Source organism: Vidua chalybeata, chromosome 6 (genome assembly GCF_026979565.1).
Source record: "Vidua chalybeata isolate OUT-0048 chromosome 6, bVidCha1 merged haplotype, whole genome shotgun sequence".
In the NCBI taxonomy this organism is placed as follows: domain Eukaryota; kingdom Metazoa; phylum Chordata; class Aves; order Passeriformes; family Viduidae; genus Vidua; species Vidua chalybeata.
Window position 1 is genome coordinate 37,542,012 of NC_071535.1, and position 18,806 is coordinate 37,560,817.

The 18,806-nt window shown below is 41.9% G+C and overlaps 1 protein-coding gene across 2 annotated transcripts in view; it reads right to left on the reverse strand.

The window, feature by feature from the left end:
- Positions 1 to 297: 297 nt before the first annotated feature.
- ITPKA (inositol-trisphosphate 3-kinase A) overlaps positions 298 to 18,806 on the reverse strand; it is a 36,846-nt gene continuing 18,337 nt past the window's right edge. For both annotated transcript variants that reach the window (XM_053944708.1, XM_053944707.1), the window contains 6 exons: positions 13,132 to 13,228; positions 10,756 to 10,969; positions 9,001 to 9,205; positions 3,894 to 3,995; positions 2,742 to 2,813; positions 298 to 1,856 (listed from right to left, as the gene is read on the reverse strand). In XM_053944708.1, coding sequence (XP_053800683.1) covers positions 1,653 to 1,856; positions 2,742 to 2,813; positions 3,894 to 3,995; positions 9,001 to 9,205; positions 10,756 to 10,969; positions 13,132 to 13,228 — 894 coding nt within the window. In that variant the 3' untranslated portion in view covers positions 298 to 1,652. The remainder of the gene's footprint in view (positions 1,857 to 2,741; positions 2,814 to 3,893; positions 3,996 to 9,000; positions 9,206 to 10,755; positions 10,970 to 13,131; positions 13,229 to 18,806) is intronic.

Genomic DNA, 18,806 nt, shown 5'->3' on the forward strand with positions numbered 1-18,806 from the left:
CTAAAACTCTAGGGGTTTGTTTTGCTTATTATATCAACTATTATTGAAACAGCCGTTTCCCAAAAGTGGAGTCACCTTCATATATCCGAAGTTCTCAGACTCTTCACTGAGCACAGGACACCAGCAAAAGACAGGAATTTCTGATCAACGTGCATTACTACCTCTAGATATTGAAAGGGCTTTAACCATCAACTGGTAATGTAACTCTTACCTGCATTGTGAAAACTACAACACCACATAATTGACATTAAAACCTGGCATGTGAGTCAACATGGACTAGTGATAGTATTTATACTGCCAGTATATAAAAAATTGTTCCAGTGACTAGAGGCAACCAACAGAGAAGGTATGTGAAGCCATTGCAAGAAAACAATTCAATCTTTCTTGATTTTAACCTAGAAACTGAATTTTCTGTGGCTGTGCCTGGATTACAGCAAAATAATGAAGTACAGATCACCCTGTGATTCCAGATGGGGACTATAGGATGTAATATATTGACATTCCTTCACCCAAACTGCCTGGAGTTAACAGTTGATACCTTGGAGGAATGATGCCTGGGAATTATCTCATCATTGTGTAATGCTGTGAATGCAGAAACACGACCTCCTTGATTGCTGTGCCACTTTATATGTGTAAGTGGCAGCATCCTATTTGAGAACAGAGACATGGCCAAGAAGTCACGTGCATTTACAGACAGTCAAATCATGATCTTAAGAGATCACACTGGCTGCTGACTACTAGTGTGCGCATGTATTATAGGGGTTTTATCGTCAAAAATAAACAAGCCTTGGAAAAAAAAACTTAGTTCCCTGACTAGTTTGTGAAAGATCATTAGTGATTTTCAGAGCTGCAGTTCAGTTGCAAGAGGCCTAACTCTCCAACTTAGTAACATATCCAAGAGCCCACTCAGTTGGAAAGTCAAAGTTATGGGAGACAATAGGCCACTATTCTCTCCCTAGAGTATTTGTGGCTACAGAAAAAGCCAAGGCCTTTCTTGAGATAGAGGCAAGGCTAGGGTAGGGAAAGGGAGAAATGGCCAACAGCAGTTAGCCACGTCAAGCCACTACAAACTGCTGTCTCTCTTTGCTCCCAGTTTCTCATGATTATCACCCATCTGCACCTTGCTCACTCTGTAACATAATGCAGCAGAAGTTGTTGGTCCTACCCATAGTGTACATAGAAGCAAGAGCACTTGGAATTAGAGAGGAAAAAGAAACACAATCTGCTTTCAAAACTATGCAGTTCCCTGAAAAATCATTTTTCCTGCCCTGAGTTCCCAAGTATTTGCCCTGGTTCTCTAAGAAGTAATTTGGAGTCCCATTTTGCCAGAAATCATAATCATTCTGGCTTACCACACAGACCTCTTGACTCATGCTGATGTGATTCCCGAGTATGGAGATCTTCATTCTCTGAGGATCAGTCTCAAGTTCATCTGGCGCAATACAGATCAATCTGGAGTGATTCATTTAGGTTCATAGAGGGCTGATGCAAAGTAACTTTGATCACTGACTGCTGGGTTCTGGATGCAGCTCCCTCTGCACTGACAACCTCAGGAGTTTGGAGTTAAAGGTTTCCTTCTAACTGAGTTTCCTTCTACTTCAGTAAAGCAGAAAGTTACAGAGAAGCCCTGCAAGTTTTGTGCCTTTCTCAACTCATCTTTCAGTGATGCTTTCCAAGATGCCAATCAAATTGTCCAATCCCAACAAGTACCCATCCTCCCTGTTGCCTTCTTGCCAGGGGATCCTGTGATCCAGTGTCTGCCCATCAGGAAGAAGGGTGGTCTTTCCAAAATCGATCAGCCACACATTGGCATTCCCACTGCCATCATGTACAAAAAGTAGTGAACTTCCTACGACCTGGAAGACAGATTGAGACAATGTAGTTAAAAATACATCTTCAGCCCTCCCCCACCAATTAACACTTCCTGCTAAGATGATGTCCTCATCTCACCTGTGACCCAACAGACTTTTGGGCTGCACTTACAAATTGATGATTTAGATGCCTCATTTGCATAACTGTATCAATCGGTAAGGTACAAATGGGACAGTAGATAAGAAATGGGACTCAGTAGAAAACAGGAAGAAAATCGATTCCTCATCTTACTTAGCATCAGGTCTCAATTTGAGCAATTCAGCAAAGGCCAATAATTCCTTTCAAAGACAGATCATGACTCATGATTAACAAAAATATCTCTAATGATAAGAGAGCATCAACAAGGTAAAATAAAATGTCTAATCTCAAAATTTTGAGCTGTTAACTAGCAGAAAATACAATGCTAATGATGCCTTCTGCACAGCAAAGCACACAGAGAACACAGACAGCAGAATTAAATTGTATTTCAACATAAATCCATTATAAGTAATACAGCCTTCCTTGTCAAACTGCAATTGAATGCTCCTGTACCAAATGCAAACTTCCATGATGCCATTCCCCTGTCAATTCCCACTGGAGCACATCCAAGTTAGAGAAACCATATGAACCTGGTACTAACAAACTATCCCATGCAGTGGCTCAGAGCTGTAAGTGCTGTGATGTCATAAAGACAGGAGGATTTATTATTCCTCAACTAGTTTAATCTCCTGTATCATCACGGTGGAGGCTTTGTGATATCTGTGTTGTCAACATGCATTAGCTTTCTTCTACAAAACCCCTTCTATTCATGCAGCAGGCTGTTCCGAAGTACATCTCAATGACCAAACAAAGGAGCAATGCACCTCCACAGCTTTACATTCACTGCTCACCTCATGCCGCTTGAAGAAGTCTGAGGATTCCAGAATGACATTAATTTCCTGCAGACGTTTGAGGTATTTTTTCTGGAGGAAGAAGAGAAAAAAACCCCAAAACCACCCATAAACATTTCATTGAAAACTGAATAAAGATAATCTGTTTAAAAGAGTCAATATAATTAAGAGATCATATTCATTTTAGGCTAGAGGTCCTTCAAAACAACAGGTTCATAATTTGAAAGTCAATCTGAAAATACATTTCAGGCTTTCGTAGTGAATTAACAGACTGGACTTCATCTGCTGAATGCGTTACACCAAGCATATTTATCTGTCTCTATTTGGATGTCATGAGGCTTTCTGCAACTGGGTTTTTTTCTTTTTCATAAAGAGAAAAAGTTTTCAGCGAATTAAAAATCTTCCAGTTTCCCAAAGTGAAAAGAAAAAAATTGTGTTAGAGAAACAAGGAGCTCCAACCATGGTGGGGGCAGAGGGGGGATAAAAAGAATCAAAAGGCCTAAGGTACAAAGCTCTACTGCAGATTTTTAAGGCTGCCCTGAGCTACCAAGCACACTCCTTCTGAAGGGCTGATCTGCTTTCATAATGGCTTCCACACTGCAGCAAAACATTACAGCATCCTTTGAAGTTCCAAAGACAAGAGATGTGTTATGTCATCTACCACATGCCTGTTGTGCTACCCATGAATTAGCACACAGGAATTCCTCTTTGAGATGAGTTTCACACATGGGAACACAGCTAGTCACCAATCTCACTTCCTGCCTCCACACTCTGGTTTTATCTTCTCCAGACTGAATTCCCAAATCACAAGTTTTCCTGCCAACACAATCCTTGCTTAGATATCACCCATCTAATGCATCTAACACCCATGACTGAAGCTGATGGCAAGCCATAAGTTAGATACTTTGAATGACATTTTGATAGCATGAGGCATTTGGGGTCAACTCATGGCAAGAGCTGATAAAACTGGTCTCAGTCAACTTCTCACAACCCACCAAATCCCCATGTCCACCCCATCTCCTGAGAGCTACTGGAAGTCAAAACCACTCACCCCCTTGGTATTCTAATTCCTGTTTCCTGTACCAAAGAAAGCATGGCCCTGAAGCAAGAGCATTGGTCCAAGATCAGTGCATCTGAAAAGCTCAGACTCACCAGAATAGTTGTGTTGCCCTCAATGAATTCCGCAAAAACCTGTAGAACTTGCTCCTGTGTCTTCGTCGTTTTGAAGTTTGTGTTACATGTTCCATCCGCCTTCTGCACAGAACCGAACACAGAGAGAGATTATTTATACTGCACTCATATCATTCCCCTCATCACTCAATCCTCTTGAACCAGCAACAGCTCAGCCCTTGCTAACCAGATGAAAGTAAGCAGCTGAACAGGAAGAGAAACCAAGCAAGAAGAAGAGAAGAGATACAAAAGCTGATTGGATAGCTTTAAATGGCACTGGCAGTTCATTTCCTGTTGAGTACAAGCAAAAAAAAAAAAAAGAAACAATTCGTGATATTACCAGCTTGCAGGAGGGTTTTCTTACATCAGTGCTAGCAGTGCAAAGTTCAGTGGGGCAAACCACAGAGACCTCTTTGGTTGTACTCTTGTCTGGCTAGTGAAACCTTGGCTGAGGGTGTGAGGAAACATTTCCAAAACCAATTTTACTAGTCCTTTTAATCTGGAGGTTTCTTTTGGGTTTTGGTGTGGATTTTTTGTTGTTATTTGGGTTTTCTGTTGGTGGTGGTGGTGGTTTTTGTTGATGTTTCTGTTTTCCAATGGGAAATCAAAGAATCTCAGTTAAGATTCAGTTCCAAATATACCTTTGAATATATAATATGACCCAGAAGTCAAAGAACAGAAATCTGTTGCAGACAGGAACAACCTGGGATTCACAATGCTAGCAGTGACAAAGCAGGTGAGTGAATTTTGGCAAAGGACAGTGCAGGCGTGCTTGTTCCAAGTGTGTCCTGGAGAAATACAGAGTATTTTTGTGCTAGCAATAAGATTCAGTACAGAAGTATTCTGCTACTGAAAAAAAACCTGCGTATTTTTATGTTCTTCTGGAGCTACAAGCAAATAAGAGCAGTGCATTAATTGGAGGTATTTGTAAACACAGAATATATGAATATGCATGTCTCCAAGAGCACCCCTGTTGCTTCAAGAGACACGAATAGGATATTTTAGGATTTGCATGTAAAATACAGCAATTATTACAACTGGTAACAAAAATCCACTAAAAGCCTGCAGGATTATCAAACAATTTTCCTCTCCATTGTTTAAGTCCGATCCCTCATTTTCATTGTGAGTAAATCAGCAGGTCAATAAAATATGTTGTCTCCTACATGTTAAGTCACTGTACCAAAACGACAACTTCAAGTCCAGTCTCAGCAGGTGAACACTCCACAGCTGAACTTGGTTTCTAATGTATACATGAAAAAAATCAATAATGCTAAAACTCCAGATCTCTCATGCAAGAGAATTTTATTCCAAGGCTGTTGGACAGATACAAGTGCCGCATGTCAGTCTGATGAAATGTGCAAGTTATGCCAGAGCAGTTCAGCAGGTAGGCAGTGAAAGTTAGAAGCCATCTGATCTGATGTGTGATAGTACTCAACAGCACATAGAAATTTGAAACTTCATCTCATACCTCTTCACTGGAGCAAGGTTGTTTTAAAAATAATTTCTCCCTTTGCTGCAGATTGTAGAGCAATGCCTAGAATAGCTGCTTGGTGTTTGTTCCCTTTCTAACCTTTCATATCGGGACAAACTAGTTGCTTGTTTCCCTTTTTAACACTTTTAGGATTTTTGTCCTTTCCAGTGGTTGGCAGGAAACATAATTTCTGCCTGTCTTTACTTGCTGTAAACAACATCCAGAGTTTGAATGGCACCACCCCAGTATTATGTACTTGATCCTCGGGAGGCACTTGCCTGACTCACTCCTTGAAGTCTTTGCTTAGGACTCCACATACACTCCTGCACAGCAGAGTAGTCTGCCACACAGAGCAGCTTGTGAGCCAGTTGTAAAACTTCTTATTAGATGTGATAGTGACATGGCTTACCAGGGTAGGTGTCACAGCTCCATAAAACAGTGCTATCCATCTTGAACCATGGGGTCTTGCTCAGAGCCCTCTGCAGACTTCCCTCAAAGGGCTTTGGGTTAACTTAATGGATTCACAAAGATTTATGAATCAAATCCAATATCCTCCTGGGAAATGGCTATCCCTGATCTACAGCTAAAGGAATGGTACCAGAGGAAGAGGTAACTTTCCAAACTGCACAGATATTCACGGACAGAATGGGAAGACAGAAATCCCAACTCTCAGCCCCAGGCATTAGCTTAGTATTATAGGGAAAATGTTTGCAATGCCTGGCCTTCAGACATCCTCTGCCAGAGAGGAAATGTGCATTTGGAATCAGGCAGGCACAAGGTACCTGAGCAACAGGTTCCAACTGTAGGGAAACCAAATGGTTCAGAATATTTTTGATAGGAGGAAAAGTGACAAATCCCATAAATGAACTTGACTAGATTTCAGAGATCCAGAAGCAGGGCAAGGATAAGAAATGCATCAACTCAAAGATAAAAGATACCCCACTACTGCAGGAGTGCATATGGTGAATCAGATCTCATTTATCAGCAGCCAGTTCACAGAAGGGTTTATGATTTCACTTTCTTTGCTTTCACTTCTTATTCAAGCATCCACAGGGTAGGAATGAGCAAACCCAACATACCTCATCAGCTAATTCCAGGAGTTATCAATCCAGTCAGGGAGAACATCCCCTTGTTCCCATCAACCACTAGCTGGCACCACTGACTCTTACAGGCTTTCTTACCAAAATGGGGATCCCTGCAGAATGGCTTTGCTTTTCTGCAAAAATACAGAACTGGATGTACAGTTCAGCTTCAGTGGAACAGTGTAGGGAATACTGACTACCTGTACTTGCCTGAACAATTCAGTTTCTGCCACCTTCTCTCCATCTAAAAAAAATCTTAAAATGATACCTACATTCCTCATAACAGCACAGGAAGATAGAGAGAAAGGGAATGTGCTCCGAAGTACTTCCTGTACTTAGTCAATGATTAAGTATTCATTCTGTGCACAGTTACAGCAGTGTCTCCACAGAAGGAAACACTACAAAGTCTGTGTGTCATACTGCTCCTACCTCTGACATCCAATAAATCCACAAAGAACAAGTTTGGAGGTTTTTCTGAAGCTCCTATGTTCTCCCTTAGCTCAGTCACTTTCTGGGACTGTACATCTTTACTCACCAACTATCTTTCCAAGAACACCCATGAAAGGCCTCAAGATCATCTCGATTTCTGATTCCATTACACAGAGGAGCATACAAAGATATAAGTTGTACAGGAATAAAACTGGTATCTTGATAACATCATTAGCTGGCTAAAGGGCAAGACAGGATCCTATATTTTGGCTGGACTGGAGCCAGATCATCTACTCATCTACCACTCAGACAGTTCCTGCATGAGGATTCCTGTGTCTAACAGCCAGAAGTGGGTGGCACAGCACACAAGGGGCCAGGACCACATGAGCTTGGAGCCCCAGTTCCAGTATCACAGCAGGAGCATCTGTGAATAAGGAAGGGAGAAAGCAAAGGAGAGAAGAAAGAGGTATTTAAAGAGCCTCTGTTCATCAGCATCACCATCTTTTATACCTTATTTCTATGTGCTTGAATTGTGAAATGGAAACAAAACTAATCCAGGCTCTGAGTGGTGCAGTTGACACACCTGAAGGATGGGATGCCATCCAGAGGGACATAGGCAGGCTCAAAGGTGGGCCCATGGGAACCCCATGCCGTTCAAGTGCAAGGTGCTGCACATGGGTCAGGGCAGCCCCCAGTATCTATCCAAGCTGGGGGATGAACGGATCAAGAGTAGCCCTGCTGAGAAGGACCTGGGAGTGCTGTGAATAGGAGGCTGGACGTGACCCAGCAATGTGCGCTCATGGACCAGAAAGCCAACTGTGTCCTGGGTTGTTTCCAGAGCAGCATGGCCAGCAGAGCAAGAGAGGGGATTCTACCCATCTCTTCCTCTCTCATGGGACCCCACCAGCAGTGCTGCATTCAGCTCTGGGGTCCCCAGCTCAGGACAGACATGGAGCAAGTCCAGAAGCAAGGATCTGTTGGAGCAAGTCCAGAAGAGGCCACCAAATTGATTAAAGGGATGGAAAACCTCTCCTATGAGGAAAGACTGAGCAAACTGGGTTTTTTCAGCCTGGAAAAGGCTTTGGGGTGACCTAACTGGTTTTCCAGTACCTGAAGGGAGCCTACAAGAAAAATGGAGAGGGGTTTTTTACAAGAGCAGGCAGTAACAGGACAAGAGATCCTTTAAAAGTGGGAGTAGGTTTAGAAAAGGTATTACAAAAAGATTCTTCACTGCAAGTGGGGTGAAGCACTGGAACAGGTTACCCACAGAAGTCATGGGTGCCCCATCCCTGGAATTGTTCAAGACCAAGTTGGACAGAGCTCTGAGCAACCTGATCTAGTGGAAGGTGTCCCTACCTTGGGGGTAGGAACTACATGATCTTTATGGTCCATTCCAACCCAGGCCATTCTATGATTCTATAAAAGATAAGTAAGTAACGGGTAGGAAAGAAAATTGCCAAGGCTCTACTGTGGCTATAAGGTAGTATCCTAGGAATGGTACAGGGACACAAACTTATCCATCAAGAACAGCATATGGAGTTGGCTGATGGAGAAATTTCATTTTGGATTGTTCTGGCTTTATTCCACCTCCATCTATACTGGCTCTCATAATGTATTTAAAAGGAATAGTGGTTTCCTTGATCCCAAGAGTATCTAAGCAAATGCTTTTAACATGCCTTGCCAATAAACATAACTGCAACAAAACCACTTTACTGTGATTCACTTGGAATAAATATGTATAGTTCCTGGATAAAAAAAGTAATTGCATGCAGAGAGGGAGTTAATACTTCTGTTCTGAATTCCTCCTTACAACAGTCTCATTTTCATTCTATCTGCACTGCGTACCTCCTTGAGTCCTTCCTGTAAGGTCTCTGTAGTTGATTCAAATATGGCTGATGTGTCTTTGAAGCTTAAATTCATTGACACTCTCTGTTACAATTAGAATGAATGCTTTAGAACTGCAATAGAGTGAACTCTGTGGTTTCAGTTAGTACATTTTCACATAATCATTTGGAAAAGCTGGCTACTGATGTGCACAAGCTTTTTGATTAATCAACACATCAAACAAAGTTCATTCTCCAGGAAAAGGCAGAGGTGAAACAATTACCTTAATTCCTTCAATCCTGAAGCCCAGGTTGGCACTAGAGCTGATGGTTTCTCTCCACTGCATGTACCGGGGTTTGGTGACAGCATGCTGGGCGTTCTCTTCAGCCGTGGGAGCAAGAGGATCCACTTCAATCATTTTCTTGTACATGTCCTTACGCAGCTTTGGTTTCTCTCGTGCCTTAGTCAACTCTTCCTCCAGGTATGTCCTGCAAACATCACATCCCAATGCATCCTTAAGGACTTCCTCAACAGTTCTTTTTACAGCTCACAAACTGGCTTCAAGAAACAACAACCAGGAAAATACGCCTTATCATTGCCCCAGTTTTGCATACGGGGAAACCAAAGTACACAGAGCAATAACTGTGAAGGCATATTTAGTGAAACAGCCCCAGGAATCACAAATTCTAATTCACTTCTTGTTCTAACTTTACCTTTACTTACAAGTTATGATTATTTCCTGGTTACAGAACGGGAGGAAGCTGAATTCCCACTATACCATAAAATAGAACCACATTTTCAGAGGACAGGTAAGAGAGATCACTTATAATGAAATAAAAAAACAAATAGGGCTATTGAAGACTTACTACATTCTCTCTCCTCAAAAAACTTTAAAACAGTCATGGGCAATTTTTTTAGGCCTCAGAAAGTTAAGTTTTACTTAATGTATTTCAGTGAAAGACAGAATCACTCTTCATATAGAAAAAACTAGAGTAAAGCAGATTATCAGAGTAGTTCCAAACCATAAGAGGTAACTAAGAACAGGAAGGTGAAGGGACACAAAACTTCCACATTTTGCTCTTATCACTCAATCTGTTAATCTGGTAGCCATTAGAAAGGCACTATCCATGTTTTCTAAATTCCACTGGATTCCTAAAGCTTGCACTTTGTCAAGTGCCTGAAGTTTACTTTCTTCATCACAGCATAACAAACCAGGATGGCACTCAGGAGATGATGTCACTCACTGCCAGAATGTCACCTACTTTCAACAAAATGTGTACCAATCCTTTTCCTCTTTCTTCTGAACATACCACTGCTACATCTTTCTAATAAATTTTAAATTTTGCATCTATTTGAAAAGGCGTATCTGTACTCCTGTAAGTAGAGTAACTAATTTATGACAATAACTCTTGAGCAGCTGAGCTGACACCTGAAAGATTACTATGACAGCTCATACTTCTCTGTACTGTTACCTTACTCCAGGATCTCAATAAATCTCTGTCTCTTTGTTATGCTTAGATAGTATTTTTGATGTTTTCATCTTAATCACAGACAACGAATGGAAAAGAAAGTGAGAACCTGGAGAACAAAGAGATGGCAATGCCTCAAGATGTCAGAGCAGGGAAAAACACAGGTCCTGAGCAAATGGTCGACTCTTTAAAGAAAAGATCAATACCAACAAAGACTCAAGCATTGGAAATGGGCTTTCACACAGTTATTCAGTCATTTGCATTCGGAGATGGAAATTTTACTTTGTGAGGTTTTCTGAATCACCACATACACAAGGATTCAATGAAATGGCAGTGAATAAGATTTTTTCCCATGTATTATCAGGCCACTGCAGAGAAACTTTGTTCTTAAATCACCCCTGAACATTTCTTGATGTGGATAGTTTTTGAGGCTATAGATCAGTTAGTTTCTAGAATCCATGTACAAACTGGCAATAATGGGACATGTTGTCCAAGGTGACTGTGAACATGACCACGCCTCCCCCTTCCTTCAAATGCAGAGAAAGCACATTCTCTTTCATTCACCCCACCTGATGCCCATCTTGCAGTCCATCACACTTGGCCCTTCAAAATCAGTAAGCAAGTCATCCAGCTGGATGTAGCTCTCGCCATCTCTCTCCACCACACCATGGAAGCAAGGGACGCAGGAGCGTAGTGGATCTTTCATCAATCGCTCAAAACACTCCTTTTCATTCTCTGAGAAGCGTTTGAGAATCTTCCCACTATCAGCTGCCTTGAAATTCCCTAAAAAAAGAAAATGAAACACTTGCTGACAAGATTGACAAGCAAAAAAGAAAAACCCCTTCCCCCACCATTCCAGTTTAATCTGTCTCAGTCTCATGACAGCAGTTAAAAGATTTCCCCTGAAGAGAAGAGATAAGATGCTTTCCATAAAAAATAAAACACACAGGACAAACAGTTGTTAGCAGTGAAAGTCCATTTGGATACATTCCCATGTCAGAATTTACGGCTTTAAGGAGCGCAGTTGCTTCAGGCCATTGGGCTGTTTGGATTTTTTCCATGCTAGTCTTTTAAACAGTACTATACTTACTAAAAAGCACAGGAAGAAGCCATGTGCCAGAATTCATTAATCCTCTGACAGGCTATTTTAAAGCTGCATAACACTGCCAGCACTGGCTTTGTCCTTAATCCTCACACAGGGTATATACACCTGCTGAGCGTGGCCGGACAGAGGCAGCACAGTCAATCAGTGATAGTTAAACAGCCAGAACCAGCCAGAAGCCAAGCACTGCCCTTTCCACACAGACACACACAGACACATGCACGCTGTGACTGCGCCTGCGTCTGCCTGCAGGTATTGCCTCTCCTCTGGAAACCTGCTTATCTGCTAATGCCCTGCAGGTACAGTCTGGAGGGCGACAGTGCTTTTTACAGCCCTGTGTCTGAATGGTATCCAGGACAAATGACATCTGCAGAGGCCACAATTAGCAGTATTCAGCCTCCACCTGTCTGGAGTTTCCAAACGCTCTCCTATCCTTGCAACCTGCCAACAGCATCTGAGGAAAGTGCACATTTCATTCAGAGGCACCCCTTCATTTAGACAAAATAAATTTGGAACCAAATTAGGAGCCTCATTAACCCTGGGGATAACACTCAGCCTTTACCACAGCGGGATCCTTCAGTCATTGCAAACTGGTTCTTCTCTGACAAATCCTAGAACAGGCACTGCCTCGGCAAAAGGGTAAGGCTGGTAACAGCCCAGGTTCTAGTTCAGAAAAAAACTGTCATATCAGAGAAGAACAGCTGCAGAAAGGATGGAGTAAACCCAACCACAGAACACTGCTAAAAGGAAACTGGAACAGTATCTCTCCTAATCAGCTTCTATTAAACTCTTAACTCTCCTCTTCCACCCTAATATATGAGTCTCCAGAAGGGTTATGATTACATGACCAGTGCCTCACTCCACACAGATGAAGCCAACTCCACACATCTGTGACAAAAACTGCATTAAGACTGGGTCATCTTGGCACTTTGTGTGATACAAATCAGACCCAACATTGTGCAACATTGTGCAAAATGCAGCTACTCTGTTTCTAGGGCTCAGTAAATTTCTCAGCACAGCTTTGAAGTGCACCATATTAGGGCATCAGCATACACAGAGGTGGTTCACGTACTGCATTACAGCACGATGCAGCGTGGGTGCCTGCCCACATGTGTACTAATAAACCCCCACTAGCACTGCGCAGGAATTATATGAAGCATCAGGCACACAAACCTGATGACTTCTCTTTGTTGTGTTTTTGCCTTACAAATGAAACTAAGCCTACATCAGGAGCACACCTACCAAGTTTTACAGACACAAAACTAGAACCAACCAAGTGAGCTGCTCCTTGCACTCATAGAGTGAACAATGGAAGACTCACAATGCAAACACATGGTCAGCAAGGCAATTTTCCCATTTGCTTTTCACCCAAGGACCTACATTCAGGTGAGGGGTTTGGAGTGTATTAGAAACATTGTCCTTTCCAGGGCTGAAGAACATACAGGCATGGACAGCAATCCTTCCCCCTAGAGAACTAACTACTGGCTACTCAGTCAGGAAAAATGATCCCATACTGCAACCAACAGCACCAGACAGATTAGGGCTTTAGCTCCCCAACCTCCTGTTTCCCTCTAACAAGTATTTTACACATATCATATCACCTTACAAGCCTGGCCCTTCTCCAGAGTCTGACCATAGTTTCCTTGCTGATCTCAATATTCAGGTATATCACTCCCACTTTCCCTATCCACACCACAACTGAAATATGTTTTAGGTCGCAGATTTGTGTGATATTGCCTGCTTCCTTTTTACCTGAAGTAAGGAAAGAAACAGAGAAAGACTGTTCTCTATGGTGCAGTCATCCTCACTCCAGAGACAAACACACTGAAGATACCCCTCTCACCTGTATGCCCAGCCAGCTGCACCCATGAGTAGCGTTTCTTGAAGGGGCTGATGACTGGTAAGTTAACCATGGTTTTAATTGTATGCCATGCCTTTTTCTGGAAAAGAAAATAAATCTTAAGTTGGGCAAAAGCTGAAATCCTGACATGCCACAAATGTCTTACACAGCTTCACACACATTGAATTGTTCCTCACTAATGTGTAAGTGCTCAAAGGTAGAACCACAAAACAAACACTATCATTGTTGGAAAAATATACACACAAACCCAAGAATGAATAAAGATAACGCCCTGCCATGCACAAGAAAGCTGCCTGTAAGGAAGAAAAAAAAAAGTCATACTGCACGTCACAGGCCTGTTCTTAGCCACACCTCGCCCTCTGTGTGTGAGTCACACAGTATGTGGACAGCAGATGCTGAACGAACACACACATGCACACATACGCACATTTAAGTTTCCATGAGACATGCACATAAGCTGCTTGTCACTGTCAGCAACACTTCCTTTCCCAGAGAACTTCAGCATCACCTCATGATTAGCAGCTTTCCCCGAGTCAGCAGGGAAATCCTCTGTGACACTTGCATAGAAAGCTCATCTCTAGTTGGACACGGAGCTCACACAGGTCCCTCAGCACCCATTGACAGCGTGCTGTAGAACCTACTCCAGGTCATGAATTTTCCTACTCCCTCCTCTCTTTCCCAATCCTGTTACTTTTTAACAAAGCTGGGCATTGCTCTGGCAACATTTGGCTGCAGCTGTCTGGGTACCGCTGCAGGCAGACAGGGAAACAGAACAGCTGTTCACAAAGAGCAGCTGAATGCCCTGTCACAAAGGCAGGAGAAAAAAAAAAAAAAAAAAAAAAAGTAGAAAGTGAAAAAGTCTCATGCTCTGGAACTGAAACCCAGATGGGAGAGAACTACAGCCCACCAACGTTCATGTTACACTTGGAAGGATCCCAAAGTGCTTTACAAACAAAGAGAGCAGGCTCAGTTCTTCTATCACTAGAACACAACACCCTGCTGGAGAAGAAAAACTGAGTTGCATTATACTTATGGCATGAGAGTTTAGTGCTGAGAGAGTTTTGTTGAGATCAGGTGTAGCTGGGGATTAGGCTGCATTTACAGAAGTGTTTATCAATGGCCCAATTGGAAATCACCAAAATCAATGGGAAGTATTAATGTCACTGAATACAAGTTTAGGTCTTGCTCATCAACTGGAAAATACACATTCAAAACAACTGTGTCTTCTCTAGCATGGATATTGATCTGAAGATTTAGGTGCTTAGGATACCTAATTTTTATTGTCTTCTACATTCTAAGTGAAAAACAGAAAATGTGAAACTGCAGGCAATGATACACAGGCAAAATGTTGCTCACCAGATCACCCTCTGACCTGGCCACACTTCCCCAAACTTATTAACTTACACAACATTTCTTATAAGGTACCCTCCAGCAACACTGGTCACCATGTGAGGGCAAAAACCTGCAGTTATCTTAGAATGTATCAGGAATGTATATGAACCCCCAGACACAAATGATTTTTTTTAAGGATTTGCCTTCACAAGAAAGTTTTAAGTAATGCTTCGCATTAAACTGACATAACAACATAATTGCCATATGAGCATACTTACTCTGAAATGAGATTGCTTCTACCTATTAAACTTTGGGTTTTAATGGAGTTCAAGCTGAAACTAAGTCACTCTTAGTCAGATATGTGCCCCGTGCAGCAATGATACTTTTGAAAACATACTATGCCAGCGAAAGGAAGCATCCAGAGAAAATCCTGGATGTTTGAGAATTATGAAGACTCAGTTGCACTTACTAAAACTCCACAGATGTTTAGCTCTAGCTGAACTCCAACTTTATAACTAACTTATGCAGGTTCATATGCTATATTATTTGGATTTCATATTTCTTAAAATTTGCCTTAAGCTGCTCCAAACTGCAGCCTTGCAATGTTGAACAGTGACTCATGTCTATTGCAGACCCAGCTGCTGATCTGTGAGGATGAGAGAGACTCTTGTACACCACTTAAACATGTCCATAGCCTCCTTCTGGAGGAAAGTGCAATGTAAATACCATTTTTCAAGTAGCAAAGAAATTATTTTTATGTAGTTCATTTGTGAGATTTCACTGATAGCAGAAGCTCTTCAGTCTACTGTGCTGTTTCTACTTCAGAAGGACAGAGCCCCAAGTTATTTAAACAATAGTTGAAAAAAAAACATTGTTATGAAATAAAATGACCTCTTTGAATGTAGCTCCTGCCAAAGATTTAGTTTTTTAAGATTCCATGCCAGTTTTCAGGGCAACACTGTTTTTTCCCCATCCCTTAATCAGAAGTCAACATTGCTCCATAACTCTGCCATGAAGACGTCATACACATCATAATGTTCCACTCCTAACAAATTGCATCCTGTTTCCCAGTGACTTGTCATACTGCTACACACATCAGTAATGAGAAGCACAGATCCTCAACGAATGCACATCAACTGTCAATGCAACATCACACTCCAGTGGCTCTCCTGCCTCCTCCCTCCCACCAGATGCTAAGAAGCTGAAGCTTTCATTTGTACTGTGGGCATGAAGGAGAGACAATGGGCCAAATTCAGCCCTAGCTCAAGTGGACTTTGGCTGCTTAGGTTACGGCTGCCTTGGATAAGGATGTTTAAGCTACTCATCCAATACATAAACACTGACAATTTTTATTTACCTTTTTTAATTTTAAATAATCTCTTCACAAACCTCTCCTCCCCCTCAGGATAGGGAAAGCAGAAGACTCAAGCTAGGAGGGAAAGGATTGCCTTCAGAGCCATCCTGTGGGGAGTGCTGCTATCAGCAGGGGTTCAGTAGTTTCACTTTCCTCTACCTCAATTTCTAGTCTCCCAGCTCACTCAACCCAGGGTACAAATTGCCAGGATGCAAGCAGGGCTGCATGCTGGTAGAGCAGTGGTATGAGTGGGAAGATGAAAACTTTGTGTGCTTGCTGTAGGAGGAATCATTCTCACTTCTATTTCTAAAGCAAGATCTCTTCTTCTTTGTTAGCAATGGCATTATGTGCTTTTCAAATCACTGCTTTATACTGCAATGGCAAAGAGGGCTTCTACCACTGCCCACTACCACTGTATGTATTTGCAGCCTTATCTCCCTCTGTCCCTGTTTCTTCAGATTCCTGCTCAGTCTTCCTTGACTTTTTGCTCTGCCTGGGTTTCTCCAAAACCTCACTTCTTCTAGATTCCCAGGAGAAACTCAGGTATCTCTGTATTGTAACCGCATTCAGGATTGTCTGAATTGACATCACTGATGCTGCTTCATATGCCTCAATATGCTCAAGAATTTTCCAACAGTAAGAAGAAAGGCATTCCAAAAGAGTCAAGAAGAAAATCTGAAAAATATTAACATTCTTAGACTCAGCATGTAAGTTACTCAATGTGAACTTTAACTGACACATTATATAAACCCCCTTGAGCAATAAAATATGTGGGGCACTAAAGAGAGAAAAGCAAGTTTTCTGCCAATGGGGCAGACCATGTGACAGTCTGTGCCATGGCAAGTGTGCCCCTGGCAGTAAACGGACAAAATTTCAGGGAGGAGAATGGGAGAAGCAATTCATGCAATGCAGCCACAGTGCTTGCAAAGGAACTGTGATTTGGTGTCTGATCTGCTCCCTGGATTACTCTCTTGACTCACTTTCCTAAATTTGAAGCACAGCTCTGAAGAGAAGCACACATCCATGCAGCAGATGTGGAGACCTGCTCAGTGCATATGCAGACAAGATGCTGTCTAGGTGAGGTATTCCCAACCTATTCTACCCTGGATAAAGCTGACTGCTGCCATGGTGTCTAGCCATTAAGGAAGAGCAAAGAGCAGCAGTAACCAAGCAGCACTGGTTTGTGTGAGCACACCTTTCTCCAGGCCTTTTCTCATGATAAGCAGGCAACTTTGCACATGACCAGTGTGCAGAGGCACAGCCATGATGAGCCTGCACAAGTACACGAGAGGACATGCCTGATGAAAATCCACTGAACTCTCTGGGAGGTATTTCATCCATTTGAAGGCATTTGGCCTCAGACCCCACTGTCCCCAAGAATAAATCTCCAGGAACTACCAGGCTTTCCTGAAACCCTCCCATCACTGCTGGACAAGAGCTGTAACATCCTAACAAACAACCTCACTTGAAGAGATTAGTGTAAACTCCCTGAATTGGATGGGGCTTTTTTAGTTGCTATTGTTGTTTTACAGGCAGTACAGAACAACGAGCATCTCTCTGAGCATATGCTGAATTCCTCAGGAACAGGAGAGCCACTCTAATTCCTAAAGGCAACAGTGGATAGGGACCTGAACATTCCTCTGCTGTTCTATGGAAAAATAAATAAAATCTCTCACTTATTTAAGGGTAAAAATAAAATATTAATATCTCAATTCTGTGAATGCCTGAAACACATGTAATTACCCTCAGGCAAGAAACGACAAACAGGTAACATACATAAGAATTTGTTTCACTTAGGACTTTTCAGCAATTATAGTAATTAAAAACATCAGTCACATCTAAATTAGGAAGCGTTGGGGGAATAAGAAAAACCTTTTCTTCAGAAAAATGAAGTCATTCAGCTTTCATAATTCTTGCATATTACTTGAAACTCTAATGAGTTAAAGAACAAAAGAACACTAAAATTCAATATAAATCAACAGGGTCTTTAAAAATATCCATGATTCCATCAGCAGCAAAGTGGAGGTGTAGTTTCTTGCCTGAGCTGGTAAATCATCATGGAAATTCTGCTAGGCTATTATAAACAATGACCCTTGAATCATTTTACCAGGTAAATTTCAGCCATTTCTTTACCCAAGATCCTGTGTTTGTTTTTTTTTTCTTTTTGTTTTTGTGCACTAGTACAAAGCCTACATAAGAAAGCTATTATGACAGCAAGAAACAAAAGTATAATGAGAAATTTTTTTGGTAATCCTTTTTTTTTTCCTAGAAGGCTTTAAGAAAGAGTACTTAATTGTCAGTCATCATTACCTACTGTTCTCTTAAAGTCTTTACATCATTTAGGCTAAATTCTGCCACTCTGGGACATGGGGGCTGAAATCTAATCTGTACTGCTGGTTGCCACTGCCTACTCAGTGTCTCACCAACTCCTAGAAGGAACAAAGTTCCTCCACAGGGACTTGTAAGGAGTACAGAAAACTATAATTATCAAAAAGTTACTATGTGTTTTTCAGAACAATCCTGTAAGAGCCATGTGCCCAAAATACAGGAGCACTGAGCAACCCCTTGCCCAGGGATCTTGGCCAACACAGTGAGCAGCAGGCACATGAGAAGGTGATGAGCGTTGGCCTCTTTTGGGGCACAGTAACCACAGCAAAAGTGTCTGGAAACTCATCAGACCAGTCAATGGCTGGAACTGCCTTCTATGAGCAGGCCCAAAAATAACACTAAGAATTACTAAACGAGGTATCAGTTATGACTTATCCAGGCACAGTATTAGTCATTCTCCAGTGGCTCACCTTTCTGCTGGGTTGGCTTTTTTGCCCTATATTACTCTCCCTTCCTGGTCACACACTAGCACCCATATTACTCTAAGTGACACAACAAATCCTCAGGAGGTCCACACTATTACTCACACAGGTGTCTTAAGTATCAGCATGAGCAGCTGGTCACTTTCTGTTCATAACTGTTT